Source organism: Canis lupus, chromosome 17 (assembly GCF_003254725.2).
Source record: "Canis lupus dingo isolate Sandy chromosome 17, ASM325472v2, whole genome shotgun sequence".
NCBI classification, from domain to species: Eukaryota; Metazoa; Chordata; class Mammalia; order Carnivora; family Canidae; genus Canis; species Canis lupus.
In genome coordinates this window covers 792693-809592 of record NC_064259.1, presented here as the reverse complement: position 1 = coordinate 809592, position 16900 = coordinate 792693, and the positions used below count along the sequence as shown (strand labels likewise).

Here is a 16900-nt window from a genome sequence, read left to right as displayed (position 1 = left end):
GGGGGCACAGGGGTCGTGGATAGGATGACCCAGCACCTGTGAGGACCAGGACGGTGTTGGCAGGACGAGCAGAAGGGCTGTGGTGCAAGCGCTTCCTCGGCAAGCGCTCCCTCCTGGCGACAGGGCAGCTGCTTGGGGGTGAGCTGGTCCCCACCGGTGACTGCGGTCCGCGGCTGGGGCAGGCGCCCTGTGCGTGGTTCTGCAGAGGGAAGGCTTCCCAGCTGCTGGCGGCCTGGGTGGGACTGGCCCCCTCGGCGGGGTCGCAGCCTGCCACTGGTCATCTGGTGTGGACCACCGGGGCCATGACGGTGGCTGCTCTGTGGGGACGGCCGGCCCCCGACGGCGGCGAGGCTGGGGGGTACCCGCGTGCGGGGGGAGCTGGGGTGAGCAGCAGGTGCCCAGAGCGGGGCCGGCCCCTGGGGGGCGACACAAATCCCAAGAGCCGTCCTCTGTCCACACCACCCACAGGAAGGGCAGCGGGGGGGACGCGGGACGCGGGGAAGCGGGTGGGCGGGCGGGAATCGGGGCAGAAGGAAGAGGAGAGGGACAGACAGACATGAGGGCAGGGAAAGCATGTGTCCCCGTCTGTCGGGCAGGACCAAGAGGCTCGTGAGCGTGCAGGCGCGTGTCCAGGCAGCCCCGGGGAGTGGTGCGCGGTGCACACAGCGGCATGCGGCTGAGGGCCGGCATTCAGTGGCCTGAGCTAGAGTGTAACTAGGGCACAGGCCACATGGGCCCTGGTTTGGAAAGCAGCCTCAGTGGCGATTTTGGGACCATGAACCGCGGTCCTGACCGGGCCTCTAACGATGGGCAGGTGCCCCGGCCCCATCCCACGGGAGCAAGTGTGAACGACACATGACTCTGGCTCGGGAAGCGGCACACACTTTATTAGGTAGAAACGTGGGGGTCGGGGTTGTTTCCAGAGGGAACACCGTCCCCCGTCGTGCTGGGGACCGACCTCTGCTCCCAGGAGGTGGCCCGCAGCTGCCCCTGCTCATGCCGGGCTTCCCTGCGCCACGTGGCTCCTACTGGATGTGGGGTCCACGGCCCGGGTCCTGCAGGAGAGAAGAGGTGCTGAGCACACGGAAACCCACGGGACCCCGGGCCTTGGTCGGGCTGCTTGGGGGCCCGGGGACACGCGTCCTCAGGGTGGCCGAGAGGGCTCGTGGGTGCATTCCCATGGGGCCGTTGCGGGGTCCCTGCCTGGGAGCAAACGCAGCCCCTGCTCTGCGGCAGACGCCCCGGGCACAGGGTGTCCCAGGCCGGGGACCGTCTACGTCGCCAAAAGCCGGGGCGCGCCCGGTGACTGCCGGCTTTGCCTCTCTTGCGGTTGTGCGTACAAAATTTATTAAAAAAAAAAAAAAAAAAGAGTAAAATCAAGTCTAGACCGGATGTTTTCACACCTCTTACAATGATCACATTTTTTTTTTAATGCATTTTCAAAGTCAGCCTTTCCTCTCAGCTTCCGGTTCGTTGGCCGTCAGTCCTCGGCCAAGACTTGGGGTGACGTGGAGGCAAATGCCTGCAATCGGCCCTCGATTTCAAACTGGTTTGTACACATGGAAACGCATTTTCAGGGCCTCGCTCTGGCTCGCTCATCCTAACTTGTCTACGCTCTTTGAACAGTCGGTTAAAATTTTCACGAACTATCCGTCCCGTATAAATACGGTTTGTATGAGGAGTAAATGCAGAGCAGGAAGGTGCGAAGTGGGACCCGATCCGCAGGGGGGAGCAGCCCGGTCGCAGCCCCGGGACCTCCTTGATGACCTGGTCCAAATGGGAATAGGCGATGTGTGGTGACCCTGCCCGCGCCCCGGCGCGCACCCACCTGCCCTGCGGCCCGAGGGGGGGCACCAGGCTGCCAGAGGCGCCGTCCTGGCCCGCTCCACGGCCCGGCGGGGGGGCTCCTCTTCCGCCCAACTCCGCGATGCTCAGTGAGGCTTTGCGGCCCGCATGTGCCCTGCGGACAAGTGTGCACCTGGTTAGGGCTGGCGCCCCTCAGAGGAACCCAGTAGTGCCTGTCACGCCCGTGCCCTGTGGCCACTGTGACTGCAGGCGGTGCTGGGCGCCTCCCCGACCAGCCGGGGGGACCCCGGGGCTGCTGGTCCACACAACATGGCCTGCTCAGCTCTCCTGTCGGCCGAGGGGCGCCTGGAGCCCCGGCTGCAGCCCAGGAGAGCGGCCCAGTGAGCACCCCAACCCCAGTCCCACCGTCCGTATCCCATCGCACGTCTACTTGGTGCAGAAATGCATCCGGCAAATCACAGTCCCCGGGGGGGAAACGGAGCTGCGGGCAGGCCCCCCGCTGCTGGTCGCCGTGTTAGGTTCCCGGGCTCAGTCAAACGTCGCGGGGCGGATGGAAGCGGACAAGCCGGGACCCGCGGGTGCAGAGGACGCTGCACACGGAGGGGACAGTCCAGTGATGCACGGAGCCGTGAACGAGAAGGAGCACCGGCCGGGCAGGGCTGCAGAGGGACAGCGGGGGGCCCAGGGCGGGGATGCCAGGCGGGGGCGGGGGGGGGCGTGAGAGGGAACACCGGCCGGGCTGGGCTGCAGAGGGACAGTGGGGAGCCCAGGGCAGGCCTCCTTCCCGACGGCTGTGCTCTCAAAGCCCGCGTGGGGTCTCTGCCCCTCCGTCTGGATGCAGGGTGCAGACACGGGCTCCCCAAGGACTGCCCCCGGTGCCCTCCTGCAGCACCCGCCCCAAGGGCCCCCTTGGAGTGGGGTCCCCACTAGGTCATCCTTTGCTCTTTGCCTATTTGTGATTTGCTGCCATTTCCACTGGAGCCCTGAATCCTGGGATCCATCCACGGGGGCCCCAGGTGCACGGAGACAGGGACACAGTGGCTTCAGTGCACAGGTCGTTCCCATCAGAAGCTCCCTGCGGTCGGCTCAGGCAGGAACACGCGTGTGCACGTTGTACAGGACGCTCAAGCCCCCTAACGGCCCCGGTCCACCCGGCGAGGCCCATGCGGCCTCGGTGTCTCTGGTGATGGGAGGGGCAGGCAGGGCCTGGCTCTGTGGCTCACACATCCCCTTGCTCACAGCCTTGTGAAGGGCCCACGAGCGGGCCTCTGCCCTCCTGCGACGCCTCTGTCCTATCCACTCGAGAGATTTGAGCCTTAACTTCCTGCACATCCGTACCGGCCCCGTAAGGATGCCGCGGCTGCGAAGTCCTGACCCCAGGTTGCTTCAGTGACTGAAATCCGGGGGGAGGCCGCCTGCGCTCCCGCAGCCTCAGCCTCGAGGCTGGGCCCTTCCCCGCACGGCCGCAGGGACAGACCCCTTCACGCGGGCGCCCCGCTCCTGCCGCTGCACTTTCTCCTGGAAGAGCCTGTGGCCGTGAGGACCGCAGCCCTCGCCGGCCGCCAGACCCCAGCTGTCCCTCCCGTGGCCGGCGTGCTGCGCGGTGTCGGGGCGCGGGTGCGGGCTGGAGGCTGCCCCCTCGGCCGCCAAACCCGGCGGGTAGGATGACACAGTCTCGCTGTCCCCAGGCCGTCGGTTTTGTAGGTAGATGACCTCTGCCTGAAGGCCCTTAAATTGGAGCCGCGCGCAGGTCGGAGCAGACTCAGCAAGGGGGACGTCTGTCTTTTGCAGGACGATTGGCTGTGCGGTGTCCTTAGTTAACGTTTTATCCACTAAGAATACGAGGACAAGCCACAGCTGGGAGGCGGTCGTGAGTTCAAAGCCGGTGCTCGCTGGGCACCTACTGCGTGCAGGGCGCACACGGGCGCCTCGGTGACGTTGTCGGTGTCCTTACAGCGATGTGGGAGGTGGACCTCCGTGCCTGGAAGGTCAAGGCGGGCTCTGGGCCGCTGCGTGCGGCGGGACCGTCTGGGAGGGAGCCGGTCACTCTGCGGTGGGGCGGCCCCTCTGCCGGCACCAGCCCCGTCTCTCCACAGACAGAGACCTGGCCCGACACTCACGTGCACATCCTGATGAAGAAACAGACCCGAGAGCCTGGTCGCGCCCCGGGGGCTGGAGGCTTCTCCACTGCTGAGTACTCGGCGGGATTTGACCCCGGCATCTGTCACGGCGTGTGCGAGGTCGAGGCCACGGGGCCGCCTGCACTATTACCCCAAACTTCTTTTTTTTTTTTATTTAGATTTTATTTATTTATTCACAAGAGACACAGAGAGAGGCAGGGACACAGGCAGAGGGAGAAGCAGGCTCCCTGCGGGGACCCCGATGCGGGACCAGCCTTGCCCTCGGGGGAGAAAGCAACCTCGTGTGGGCTTCCGGGGAGGACTTACCACCTGCAAACCAGCGTCCAGGTGAGACCCGCCAGGCCAACGACCAGCACGATGCCCAACGCGATGGAGACCAAGGACGCCTTCGGGAGCCTCCCGGAGTCTGGGGGGAGGAGCGGGTTAGCCAAGCCCACCCGCCAAGGGCTGCAGCCAGGGTCCCCAGGGGCTCGCCTCTCCTCGCGACGGTGCGCACCCTGGGGGCACAGATCTGCCCAAAGGGCCCTTCCAACAGGCTCTCCGGAGCACGCGGGTGGGGAGAGCGGGTGGAGACCACGGGGTGCCCGCCCGTCTTCAGGCCACAGGCCCTCCCGCGAGGACCGGCCAGGGGGGACGCGTGAGCCCCTGGCGGAGGGGCTGAGGACCCGGCCCGCCTCCCCTGGGCTCAGACAGGGGCCAGGCGGGCAGGTGGTGGGACGCGCACTGCGACACCACAAGCTCGCGCCCCTGGCAGCCCTGCCTTTGGCGGAAGTGCGTAGAGGGCACACTTTGGGGCATGTGTCGGGCAGGGCTCAGAGCCCCGGGTGGGGGCCAGATGCAGCAGGTGTCCCAGCCACAGGGCCAATGTTTGTGAGCAGTGAGCAGGGTTGGTGGGCGCAGAGCAGAAGGGGCGCGTCTGCACGGGGCGAGGCCGGGGAGGGGGGCTGCTGGCATCCCCGGGACACGCAGCGTCTCAGGGACGGGACTTGGGGAGCGCCTGTGCCACACCCGGCGGGTCTCTGCCCTGCATCGCCAGCCCTTGTGTGTGGTGCGGGTCCCGCACACGACCCGCCCCCAGGTCTGCCGGGGTCAGCACAGGCCAAGGACAAACACAGGAGGAGGGAAATCCCCTCGCAGGTTAAAGGTTAGACACCGTCGCCCGCGTAAAGCAGGCCCCGCAGGGAGCACGGCGCGCCCGGGCATCGTCCAGGTGCGGGCGAGAGACACCCGGGAGGGGCTGCCTCACTCGGCTGTTTCCAAAACAAGAACGAGCCGCGTTCAGACACGCGCACCGGGGTCTGTGCGCCCGGACGGCAGGTGGCAGGTGCGCGCTGTCGGAGAGCTGCCCCGGCCTCCAGGGCGGACAGTGGGAACGGGGGGCCCAAGCCAGCTCAGCGCACCTGGGCCCGCCCGGAAGGCCCTGGCCCTCCCCACCTGCCGGATGTCCCCCAGCCTCCTCGTGGCTGTACGGAGACGGGTCCAAGGAGTGACCTGGGGTCAGTGGTCACGAGGCTGGGCCCCAATCACGGAGACCGGTGGCCATCAGGACCCCGATGGCACAGGGACGGGGGGTGAGGACACGGCAGGAGATGCTGTCCTTGAGCCTGGGAGAGAGGCCTGGGGGGGGACAGCCCTGCACATGCCTGGGTCTCGGGGTGCACGAGGGGCGGCACGCACCTACACACGTCGTTCCGTCCTCCCCGAGCACCGCAGGGTCTGTGCACTCACACCTGAAACCACCCTTGGTGTTCCTGCACCGGGCCGACCCGTGACAGGGGGGGTGGCTCGCGTCTTCACACTCATTGATATCTGCGCAGAGCACATGGGGGGCAGGACCCATGGGGGTCAGCACGCGGGGGTCAGCACACAGGTCAGAGCACGTGGGGGTCAGGGCACACAGGGGTCAGGGCACGCTGGGGTCAGGGCACACAGGGGTCAGGGCATGCAGGGGTCAGGGCACGCAGGGGTCAGGGCACATAGAGGTCAGGGCACGCGGGGGTCAGGGCACGCGGGGGTCAGGGCACGTGGGGGTCAGGGCATGGGAGGGTCAGGGCACGTGAGGGTCAGGGCATGCAGGGGTCAGGGCACGTGGGGGTCAGGGCATGGGAGGGTCAGGGCACGTGAGGGTCAGGGCATGCAGGGGTCAGGGCACATGGGTTCAGGGCATGGGAGGGTCAGGGCACGCAGGGGTCAGGGCACGTAGAGGTCAGAGCATAGGAGGGTCAGGGCATGCAGAGGTCAGGGCACGTGGGTTCAGGGCACACAGAGGCCAGGCGATGCCCCCCAGCTCCCACCCTCACCTCGGGGCACCTGCACGCTCCCTGCACCGTGTGGGAGAGACCAGAGCCCCTTGTGCCCTGGCGGCCAGCCCGCCCCTCCCCGAGCACCCGCTTCCTTCTTGCCGGGTGACCCCCGGCCCCGAGGTCGGCTCCGCAGATGGCCGGCCACTTTGTGCCTGCGCTGTACGGGCTGAGCCTGACGCACAGGAGGCCCGGCCGAGGCCGAGGCTGATCACGTGGGAGCCACGCGCTCGTGCTTAGCGTGAGGCGAGCAGCTGGGGCGCGGCCGGGGTGGGCAGTGGAGTCACGGGAGGCTGTGGGCAGCGGCGCCTCGTCAGACGTGGGGCCAGAGCCTCCCTGGGGACGCTGGCGCCTTCCCCTCCGGGGAGCACTTGGCCGTGCAGGGCAGGAGCGCGGGCCGGGCCGGGGCTGGGTCTGTGCGCCCGGTGGACGGATTTCCAGCCCCGCGCTCACCCTCAGCGAGGGAGCAAGGCCTTGGGCCACAGCCCTGACCCTGACCCTGACCCTGACTCTGACCCTGACCCTGACCCGCGGGGCAGCACTGGCTACGTCCTTGGCTCCCAGGCCGCAGAGGGTGAGCCGCCGTCAGTGCGGGGGCGGGGGGGGGGGTGCTGCCCTGAGCCCCCTGCTGGGTCCTCGACACACGCTTCCAGGTCACTTGCCGCATCAGCTTTTCCTCAAATAACGTCTCTTTTCTGGCCAGTTCCAGGGAACACAGCGGTCTTGCTGTCGAGACCACGTGTTACGGGCGACGGAGCGCGTGGTGGGTAACCAGGACACGCACCGCTGAGTGCTGGGCCGACCCGTGTTTGGGGAGCGACGTGACACCAGCTGGGCCCTCGCCCTCATCCCGGACCCTGTGCTGCCCTCACTCTTGCACGACTTGGGGACGGGGTGCACGGGCACTCGCCGGGGGAGGTGACCCCTGCAGGGCTGGGGCGTGACCAGAGTGCAGTGGCGGACGGAAGCCCCCGGCGTTGTCCGCGGAGCACGTGCGTGTGGGGTGCAGGGCGGGGGTGAGGGCGTCCCCCCAGCTGGACTTGTCCCACGTGTACTGGCCATAATCATATGTCCTCGAGGGGTCCGGGTCGGGGTCGGGACTGCAGCGGCCTTCAGGGGACACGTTCACCCGGGTCAGCAGCCCCACGTTTGTGGTCTCCCGGCTGGGGGAGCCGCAGGGCGGGGGACAGATGTGCACTGGTCTCAGCCCCGCTGAGTCCCCCAGTGCCGACCCCCGGGGCTGTGTCCCCCTGAGCACAGGGTGCTGGCCGGGGCCCCACTGTCCCAGACGGAGCCGTGGCTCCTGGTCCTCTGGGCAGCAAAGATAAAGGGCTGCGACACCCCGCCTGTTATCCGCTCCGCATTCCCTCCGGAAAGCCCTCGTCACTGCTCATCTGCCAGCTTCTCCTTCCCTCAGCCTCCATGGGGTGGAGGTGGGGGCCGGGCGGGGGTGTGGGGTGGGGCCGGGGGGGGGTGCGCAGCGCAGAAGCAGCGGTCCAGGGAAGAGGAGAGCGTGCATCTCCCCGGGTCTGCGCGTTAAATCCTGCTGTGAGCCTGGCGCTCCGTACTGCGGCCGTGGCCATGCGCGGTGGCTCAGGGGCCCCGGGTGACAGGTGAGCAGGAGGCGGCTCAGGGCCCCCAGGTGACAGGTGTCGGGAGGCCTCTCGGGGCCCCCGGGTAACAGGTGTCTGGAGGCAGCTCGGGGCCCCGGGTGACGGGCGAGTGGGAGGCGGCTCGGGGCCCCCAGGTGACAGGTGACAGGTGTTGGTCACCCACTGGCGCCGGCGTCCTGGCTGCACGTCCGCAGCCGCGTGCCCGGGGCCCGGGGGGATGACACAGCGGGTGTCGAGTCTGCTCTGGGCTGTTCTAGGTGGAGCATTTCTTTTCAGTTTCGGTGGAGACACTGTCTCCGGAGGCCCTTCCTGTGGGTCCCTGGCTCGTCCCCTCCCCTGCCCGTGGCACCCTGATGGCCGTGCTGGGACGGGCCCGCCACTCGCCGAGGAGAGGCCAGCGGGGCGCGTGGTGGCCGGGAAGGAGCGCTCCTCGGTGCCCCAGCAGGTCCGCGGCCCATCATGAGGTGCAGAGGCCCCTCCTGGTGAGCGACACAGGCCCTTCCCTCCCGTCTGAGGACCGCCGATTTGGGGGTGAAGTGAGTAAGGCGTGTCCTGGTGGCCACTGACCTCTGCACACCGGGGCCCGGACAGCCCCGCCCCGGGGGGAGCAGGCCACCTGCTCGGGGCCCTGCAGCTTGAACCCGTGGCGGCAGGAGAAGACGAGCACGCGCCGCCCGGCCTCGCCGCAGAGCACGACGTCCCCATTGTCCAGGCTGTCGGGGAGGCCGCAGGCGTCGCCTGCACAGAGATGGAAGGTGGAGCCTGTCAGGCGTTCACTGCCTGCTGGCCCCGGGTCCCCCGGCACGGACCCCACGCCCCACCAGTGGTCCGGGCCGCGCTCGCCTGGGCACACAGGTGCTTCGGGTCGAGCCACACCCACCCCGGTCCTCGGGCCGGCTCCCTGCGCCTGGTCCCCGCAGCAGAGCACCCGCGTCCGGGGGTGGCGGCCACGACCACACCACGCACCTCCCCGATGAGGCCTCTGGGCGCCCACCAGCGCCCCTCTCCCCCCTGACCCTTCACCTCCCTGAGCCTTTAACCCCCTGACCTCCTCTCCCTCCTGACCCCCTCACCTCCCTACTTCCTCTCCTCCTTGACCCCCTGGCCCCCTGCCCCCCTCACCATCTGAGCCCTCCTCCCTCTCACCCCGTCTCTCCCCTCCCCGCCCCTCCTGACTCCCTCACCTCCCATCTTCCCGCCATGCAGCCGGAGCCGCCTCTGCACCGCCCTGTGGGCACGCAGCTTGTCGGCACCAGGGCATCCTGCGACGGCGCCATGGAGGCCAGTGGACAGCCCGCGCCCCACACCCCACGCCCACCCGCCCAGCCCTACTCAGGGTCCCGTGCGTGGCTGACTTGGGGGCTCACCCCCTCCTTGGGTGCACCTGCGGCACACAACACTCTTGAACAATCCACGTGCTACGACACAATCTAACAAAGGGCTTCAGGTCACCTTGCGGAAGGGCCTCCCTCCACACGTCCAGGTTCAGACCCGGAATGTTCTCGCACGGCTCGAAGTCCTGTGGGAATCTGCTGACCTGGAAGGCGTCCGCGGGCACGCTGGGGAGGCCCGTGTTGTCACAGATGACCCGGGACAGGGAGTGCCTCGCCAGCTCGCGCCGCTGCTCGTCGGTGAACACCCCTCTGCTCTCCCACCAGAACCTGCGGGTGGGGGGCGCTGAGCGCTGCAGGGAGTTGTGACCCGGGGCCTCCCGTCGGGGTGCACGGGGTGTCCTGTCCTGTGCCGCTGCCCGGAGCTGCCAGACGCCTGACGCCTGACCCACGGGCCCGGGGCCAGGGGTGGCTTAGGCCGCCTCCCTGGGGGACCCCCGGGGCCTGGGCCGAGCCGACAGAGGGACAGCGCACGCCCTGTGCTCGGCGCCGTCCCCGGGCCCGGGCCTCACGCCTCGGTCAGTGCACACCCGCCCGGTGCAGCAGACGGGCGAGGAAAGAGCCGAGGGTGGGTTTCTGGGCGCTCCCCACACGATGGCCGCTCGGGCGTGAGAGCGCGGTTTGCACGCGTCAACAGCAGCTCAGGGCTCAAGCTCTGAGCGTGCTTGGGCTCCCTTTGTGTGATGACCCGGGATCAGGGCCCCGCAGGGACGGCCTGGCGGGCCGTGCGAGTGCCCAGGTGACCTGAGCGCCCGGTTGGGGACCCGCGCACCGCGGGCCGCAGAAGTGCCGGGCGGTGACACGCACCGGTCTCCGTCCCTCAGAGCCTTCATCTGCCTCCCGATGAGGCACGCAAACAGCGGGCCCGTGCGCGCCCGGGGGAGGAGGGGCTCGGCCAGGCCGCCCAGCCAGACGTCGATGTTGTCGGGGTGCCCGTACAGGTCCATGATCCGGCCGGCGAGGGTGGCGTTGGCGACGGCGGAGCGCAGCTCGGCCCGCGTGTGCAGCCGGCCCAGGCCGCAGAACTCCCTCCACGCGTTGTAACCTGCGGGCAGGAGCGCCGTTCTCTCCTTCCGCGCGTCCACCCCGCCGCCTCACCGGAGCTGGGCCCCACGGAAAGCCACTGCCCTGCCTCGTACCTGCCGAGTGGAACGTGCCGGAATAGTCCAGCCCAGAGTCAGGGCCTCCCTGAGGACCCTGCCCCGTAACATGCCGGCAAGTCAGTGAGGATGAACCCCAGACACCATATTGCACAGTGACCAGAGTGCCGCCGCCAGGGGCTTAGGGGGGAGGCCTCGAGGCAGCGGGACTGGCTCCCTGTGGCCGGTCCACGACCCTCCGCTACACAGCAGAGGGGACCTGTGAGGGGTGCCCTTGGCCCGGAGGAGCCCCCAGGTGCCAGGCAGGTCCATACACCCAAACTGGGTGTTGGGAGCAGGGGCCTTGCAGGGTGAGCAAGGCTGACCATGCAGCTGAACTACAGGGTCCCCTGGAGGAAAGGCCACGGCTGGCGGGGGTCAGGGAGGGGCGGGGAGGGTTGGGACAGGTGACGGGGCCGGGGATGGAGTGGGGAGCTGGGGGCAGCCCGGGAAGTGGGTCCCAGGTCCACAGAGTGGCCAGGAGATGGCACTGCCAGTGGGTGACAGGCTGGAGGTGGCAGGATGTGTGCTGGCCCCGGGAGCGGTGAGAGGGAGGGACGGCCGGTCAGTGGGCCTGCGACGCCCCAACAAGCACCAGGCCAGACCCCCTCCCTCTGCCTCTTTGGGGGCTGCTCTTCCTAAACGCCGGGCTCCTGCCCCACTGGGAGGCCTGGACATGCTGCCGGCCTCTGAGCAGCACTGAACGGTCCCCCGTGGACGAACCAGAGCCCTAGAACTCGGCGGGGGATTGGAGGCCCTGTGCTGCTGACCCCACAGGCACTTGTGGTGAGCCCCACAGCCCAGGTTGGAGGTAAGCCCGGGAGGAGTACAGGGAGGAGCCTGGGGAGGAGCCTGGGGAGGAGTCTGGGGGTGAGAGGTAAGTCAGGGGAGGAGTATGGGAGGAGCCCGGGAGGAGCCTCGGGAGGGGCCTGGGGTGAGAGGTAAGCCAGGGGAGGAGTATGGGAGGAGCCCGGGAGGAGCCTCGGGAGGGGCCTGGGGTGAGAGGTAAGCCAGGGGAGGAGTATGGGGAGGAGCCCGGGAGGAGCCTGAGGAAGAGCCTGGGGAGGAGTCTGGGGAGGAACTCCAGAAGGAGCCCTGGGAGGAACCCTGGGAGGATCCGGGGAGTGAGAGGTAAGCCAGGGGAGGAGTACGGGGAGAAACCTGGGGAGGAGCCTGGGAGCAGAAGTTTAGCCCAGGAAGGAGCCCAGGGAGGAGTCTGGGGAGGTGATGAGAGTGGGAGGTGAGCCCCTGGAGGAGCCTGGAGAGGAGTATGGGGAGGAGCCCAGGAGCGAGAGGTGAGCACATGAAGGAGCCCTGGGGGGAACCCAGGGAGGAGCCTGGGGAGGAGCCCGGGGAGTGGGAGGTAAGCCTGGGGGTGGCCCTGGGGAGGAGTCTGGTGAGGAGCCCTGGGGTGGGAGGTGAGTCGGGCGGGGGGGAGCCCGGGGAGGAGCCGGGAGTGGGGAGACCTGGCAGGCCGTGGTCCCGGCCCCGCTGCAGGTTTATGGACGCCAGGTCCAGGCTGCCTGAGCTGCCCAGCACGAACAGCCTCTCGGTCAGCTCCTCATTCATCAGCTGCTCCTGCACCGGCAACTTGGCGGGGCTCGCGAGAAGGCCCCTCAGCAGGGGGTCCAGACCACCTGCAAAACATCACGGCACAGGCGAGGTGGTCCGAGGGTCCTCGCGTGGACAACCCGGCTTGTGCTTAACAGAAAACCCCTCAAGGCCACGCATTCACGTTGTGCGGTTCTTCGGCTTTCAGGGACCGCGTGGGTCGTGCCTGCGGGGAGCCGGCACCCGGTGGGGCCCGGGACTGACCGGCAGTGTGGGGGGCAGGTCTCAGGTCCCAAGGGGACCCAGGGCAGGAGCCGGGGAGCCCCGAGGAGCATCAGAGAGCCCACGGAGGTGTCTGGCCGAGCGCTGGAGCCACTTTCCCGTGAGCACAGCTAAGGGACCAAGCTCAGCTCAGTGTGCTGGCGGGGCCGGGAGGTGACAGGGAGCAGCGCGGGGTGGCGGGCGGATCTGGGGAGCACCAGCGGGGGGGGGGGCGCACCTTCCTTGAGGAGCCTCCAGGGGCTGAAGAAGGCGTCCTGCAGTCGCAGCGGGGGGAGGCCGGGGTGCTCCTGGAAGCGGGCGTCCAGCCGCCTCACCAGCGGGTGCACCGTGGCGTGGCCGAAGCGGAAGGCGGCCGTGGAAAACACGTTGGACACGGTGGGGTCCATGGTGGGGTCGTAACCCTCGTAGGGGCCCACGTGCTGCTGGAAGGCCTCGGGGCCCAGGACTTTGGGGACGTAGTCCCGCAAGGTGATGATCTAGGAGAAGGGAGAGCGGGACGGCTTCTGAGCAGGGGCGGCCGGCCGCAGGGGAGGGTGCCGCCCTGGGCGACACGCAGCGACGGGGGAGGACCTCCTGCTGCGCATCCGGGGGCCAGACTGGTCCCGGAAGGGACAGGCCATCCAGGTGAGGGGACAGGTGAGTGCATCCAATGGGCATCCTCACAGCTCGGACCTTTATGGGGCTGGGGGGCCATGTCAGCGACACCCCCAAACGCCGCCCGGGCAAGGCAGCCCCACAAAACTTGGGGTGCACCGCACAGATGCCGGGCTGCCCCCTGCACCCCCGACCCCATCCCTCGACCCCTTCACCCCGGGCGCCCCGTCGACACCGCAGCTCAGAAGGGAAGTGAGAGCTCCGGACACTCCCGGACCCGAAGCCTCTTTGCCGGGGTTTCTGGGTTAGGCCTGCGCGGTGCCCACGGGGCAGGGGCGTCCACTGCCAGGGTGGCTGCGAGCCGCAGGACACCCCCGCGGGGAGGAAGTGCCGGGCACAGAGGGTGGGAGGGTGGCCCGCGCTCCGAGCGGCTCTCGCAGACTAGAAGGGATGCTGGCCCGTGTCCTTCCTCCTTCCCCGGGCTGCGTCTGAGCTCCTGGGCTCTCCTCGCGGGAACGGAAGGAGGCCCCCCCGCAGGGTCTCCTCGGCAGGGACTCAAACCTCGCGCATGGGTTTCACAGACCAGGCCTCCTCCCACCGTGGTCCCGGCCTGGAGGACGCGTCGCGTGGCCCTCGGTGCTCTCGAGGGCAGCGGCGTGCTGGGGGCGGCAGGGGGGAGGGCGTGGTGGGGCTGGTGGCACCGGGAAGACGCGCATCCTGCAGCGCACGCGGCCGGCCCTCGGCCTGCGGGTTCACAGGGCGGGGGCCTGGCCTGCAGCACCTGAGCCCCGGGCTCCGATCCCAGCGCCCCTGCAGCCCTGGAGCCCCGGCAGCGGTCCCGAGGCCGCCAGCACCCGTGGCTTCTGTTTGACGCACGGTCCCGGGAGGACCGGGCACGAGGGCTCCGCTTGCAGCTTCAACAGTCATTCCCTTTGCTGTAAAAATCAGCGTCGGAGTCTTCCGGTCTTTGCAGCAACCTCGGCCAATGGGGGGCATCCAGGGCGGGTCAGCTGAGGGGAGCCGTCCCGTCTGGGCACGGGCCTCTCGGGGGTCAGCCTGTCAGGGCCCCCGGTTGCTGGAGGAGTGGCTGCCCCACCTGCGTCCTTATCGGGGTCCCTCCCACACAGGACGTGTTTCCTGAGTGCCTGGCTGTGCTCTGCAGGAGAGCCGCGGGGAGCACCCCCGCCTCCGGGGCCAGGGGACGCCGGATGGACGCTGGATGGACACTGGCCCAGCGCCGCCAGCTGGATGGCTCATCCCAGGGAGGTTCGGGGAGCAGAGAGCGGCCCCAGGTCACGGGGGGTCATGCAGACCCGTGACGACCTGGTCGTGCAGGACCTGGTCCTCAGCCCAGGCTGGCGTCCCAGGCGCGTCCCAGGGCTTCTCCCACCTGCCCAGGGGTCCAGGCGGCCCCTCCCACCCGGCGTGGGCCGGGCTCCACGGCTGCTCGGTCTGCCAAGGGCACTGGGTGCCTCGTCCTGAGCGCGTCCCCGTGCAGACCCGCACAGGCCCCGTGGGGAGGGAGACCCCAGGGTTGCGCCGCCCAGAGCTGTGTGTCTCGGGACAGAGGGGAGTCCTGGCGGCTTGTTGCCGAAGACGTCTGGGCAGAGGCCTCTGCGGGGAGCGGCGTGGGGCTCTGGGGGACGGAGCGGGGCTGGTGTGGGGCTGGTATGGGGCTGGGCGGGTGCAGGAGGCAGAGGGGCACCTCCGCTCCGGGTGCGTGGAGGGAGCAGCAGCCACAGCCCCCGCTGCATGTCCCTGCGCCTGGCCGCTCAGAGCTGGGGTGGCAGCCGCGGGGCTGGGCGCGCTCTCTCTCTCTCTCTCTCTCTTCTCCTAATTTGCAGGCACTTCTTTTAACGACATAATGCTTGTCAGGAGGGAGCGATCCAGGCCAGGGAAGCAGGGAAGGGGGACAGTCTTACGGGCCACCAGGGACCCCTCAGATGCAGCCCACATCTCGCAAAGGTTTTATCGACGCTGGACGCGACCTCGCGTTATTTTAGGGTTTCCACCGTATTTGCATAAAACACCAAAGAGAAGCTATTGGCTGAAAAAGCACGCCAGGGAACCTGGAAGTAAACGGTGACGCCAAGAAAGGCTGACAGGTCCTGGGCAGACGCGGGGCGGGACTCCTGGGGTGACTTTCTGAGGCTTTCCTCGCAGGCTCAGCACACACCCCCGAGCACCCTCGCCGGGCACGGCTGGTCCAGGGCCCGGGACAGCAGAGCCCACGGAGCTCACGCGTGGGGAAAGGGCATGGACACAAGGAAGCTGGCGGCGGACACAGCTGGGAGAACTGCCCAGGGCGGAGGCGGGGGTCAGACACCCCCAGGTGGGGCCCGAGAACCGCTCCCCTGAGCCTGGGTGAGACCCCACTTTGTTCAAGGTCGGATCCCGTCTGACGAGCTATGGGATCGTGCTCCCAACGGGGCCGGGCCTCAGGCCGCGGTGGATCGTCCCGCAGATGGGCCTCCAGCCCGCTCACGGAGCCCGCTCGGCTCCCGCTCACTCCACCAATGCCGCGAGGTCACCATTCGCTGCCCGGCTCGTCCGGGCTCAGCTGCGTGTGTAACGTGAGCCTCGGGCCATCGGTGGGCGTGTCGGAGTCCCACGCTTTATCCCGCCCCCACCGAGCACGCGGGGCACCCCAGCGGCTTGCGCACCTGGTGCAGGGCGCCCACCACCTTGCGCGCCTCCTGGTAGGCGGTGTCCGCGCTCCAGTGAGCGTTGAGAGCCTTGAGCGCCGAGGCCAGGCGGTTGTGCTCGCGCAGCCACAGCGTGTGAAGGGCCGCCAGAGTGGGGACCTCGCTGGCACGGCTGTCCCCCGCCAGGAAGCAGGGCACTCTGGCCGTCCCGCGGGTGCCGGGCTCGGGCACGCAGGCCAAGGGTGCGGGCGGCCGCATGAAGGGCAGGTGGGCGCGGCCGGCGTCCCAGTGGCGCGTGTTGACGCGGAGCAGCCCCTCGGCACTGGTCCAGTTGCGCAGCTGCTTCTCCAAGGCCGGGGAGCTGCCGTACACCGTGGACGCGTCCAGGAAGGACGTCAGCCCGTTCATCTGCTGCCGCGGGTTGGCCGAGCTCAGGTTGCCGAAGAAGGCGCCTTGGATCCCGGTGCCGCAGGCGGCAGAGGAGCGGGAGAAGGGCAAGCAGGCGGGCCCCGAGGCATCGGGGGGCAGCTGCCGGGACAGGGCGGTCAGCCGGCTCTGCAGAGACCCCGGGCCTAGGAGGGGCCATGGCCTGCGACGCCGGCGGCGCTCTAGCCCGTCCCCCTGCACTCTGGCAGGAACTGTGTCCTGCCCTCACTCCAGCGGGCCACCCGGTCCTGCGGGGTCAGCGAGGCGACTGGGGCCCAGGGTCAGCGAGGTGACAGGGGCCCGTCCCCACCCGGTCCTATGGGGTCAGGGAGGTGAGGGGGCCCATCCCTACCCGGTCCTGTGGGGTCAGCAAGGTGACAGGGGCCCATCCCCACCTGGTCCTATGGGGTCAGGGAGGTGACAGGAGCCCATCCCCACCTGTTCCCACCGGGGTCAGTGAGGTGAGGGGGCCGTCCCCACCTGGTCCTGTGGGGTCAATGAGAGGACAGGGGCCAAGGGCGAGGTGACAGGGGCCCATCCCCACCCGGTCCTGCCAGGGTCAGCAAGATGACAGGGGCCCAGGGTCAGCTAGGCCACAGGGGCCCGTCCCCATCCAGTCCTATGGGGTCAGCGAGTTGAAAGGGGCCCGTCCCCACCTGGTCCTGCTGGGGTCAGCGAGGTGAGGGGTCCTGTCCCCACCGAGTCCCGCCAGGAGTCAGCAAGGAGAGAGGGGCCTGTCCCCACCCAGTCCACAGGGTCAGCAGGCAACAGGGGCCCGTCCCCACCTGTTCCCACCAGGGTCAGTGAGGCAACGGGCCCGGGGTCAGCGACGCGACAGGGGCCCGCCCCACCCGCCCCTGCAGGGAGGTGTTAAAGCCCCTCCGTGTGCTGCTCCTCCTTGCGGGAGGAGGGCGATAGGACAGTATTTACAAGGACCACCTGGCTCGTCTGTGGAAACCCTGGTCGTCCCGGCACCCAGCCCTGGGGCCACCCCACAGCCCGCCGATGGGTG

General features: G+C 69.0%; 1 protein-coding gene across 7 annotated transcripts in view; it reads right to left on the bottom strand.

The window, feature by feature from the left end:
- Window positions 1–866: 866 nt before the first annotated feature.
- TPO (thyroid peroxidase) overlaps window positions 867–16900 on the bottom strand; it is a 35939-nt gene continuing 19905 nt past the window's right edge. For 4 of the 7 annotated variants that reach the window (XM_049095405.1, XM_049095406.1, XM_049095409.1 and 1 more), the window contains 10 exons: window positions 15481–16017; window positions 12441–12699; window positions 11857–12027; window positions 10059–10296; window positions 9313–9521; window positions 8428–8598; window positions 5625–5756; window positions 4254–4353; window positions 1829–1960; window positions 867–1055 (listed from right to left, as the gene is read on the bottom strand). In XM_049095405.1, coding sequence (XP_048951362.1) covers window positions 995–1055; window positions 1829–1960; window positions 4254–4353; window positions 5625–5756; window positions 8428–8598; window positions 9313–9521; window positions 10059–10296; window positions 11857–12027; window positions 12441–12699; window positions 15481–16017 — 2010 coding nt within the window. In that variant the 3' untranslated portion in view covers window positions 867–994. The remainder of the gene's footprint in view (window positions 1056–1828; window positions 1961–4253; window positions 4354–5624; window positions 5757–8427; window positions 8599–9312; window positions 9522–10058; window positions 10297–11856; window positions 12028–12440; window positions 12700–15480; window positions 16018–16900) is intronic. The other 3 variants (XM_049095407.1, XM_025454797.3, XM_035700715.2) reach the window with 3 other exon arrangements.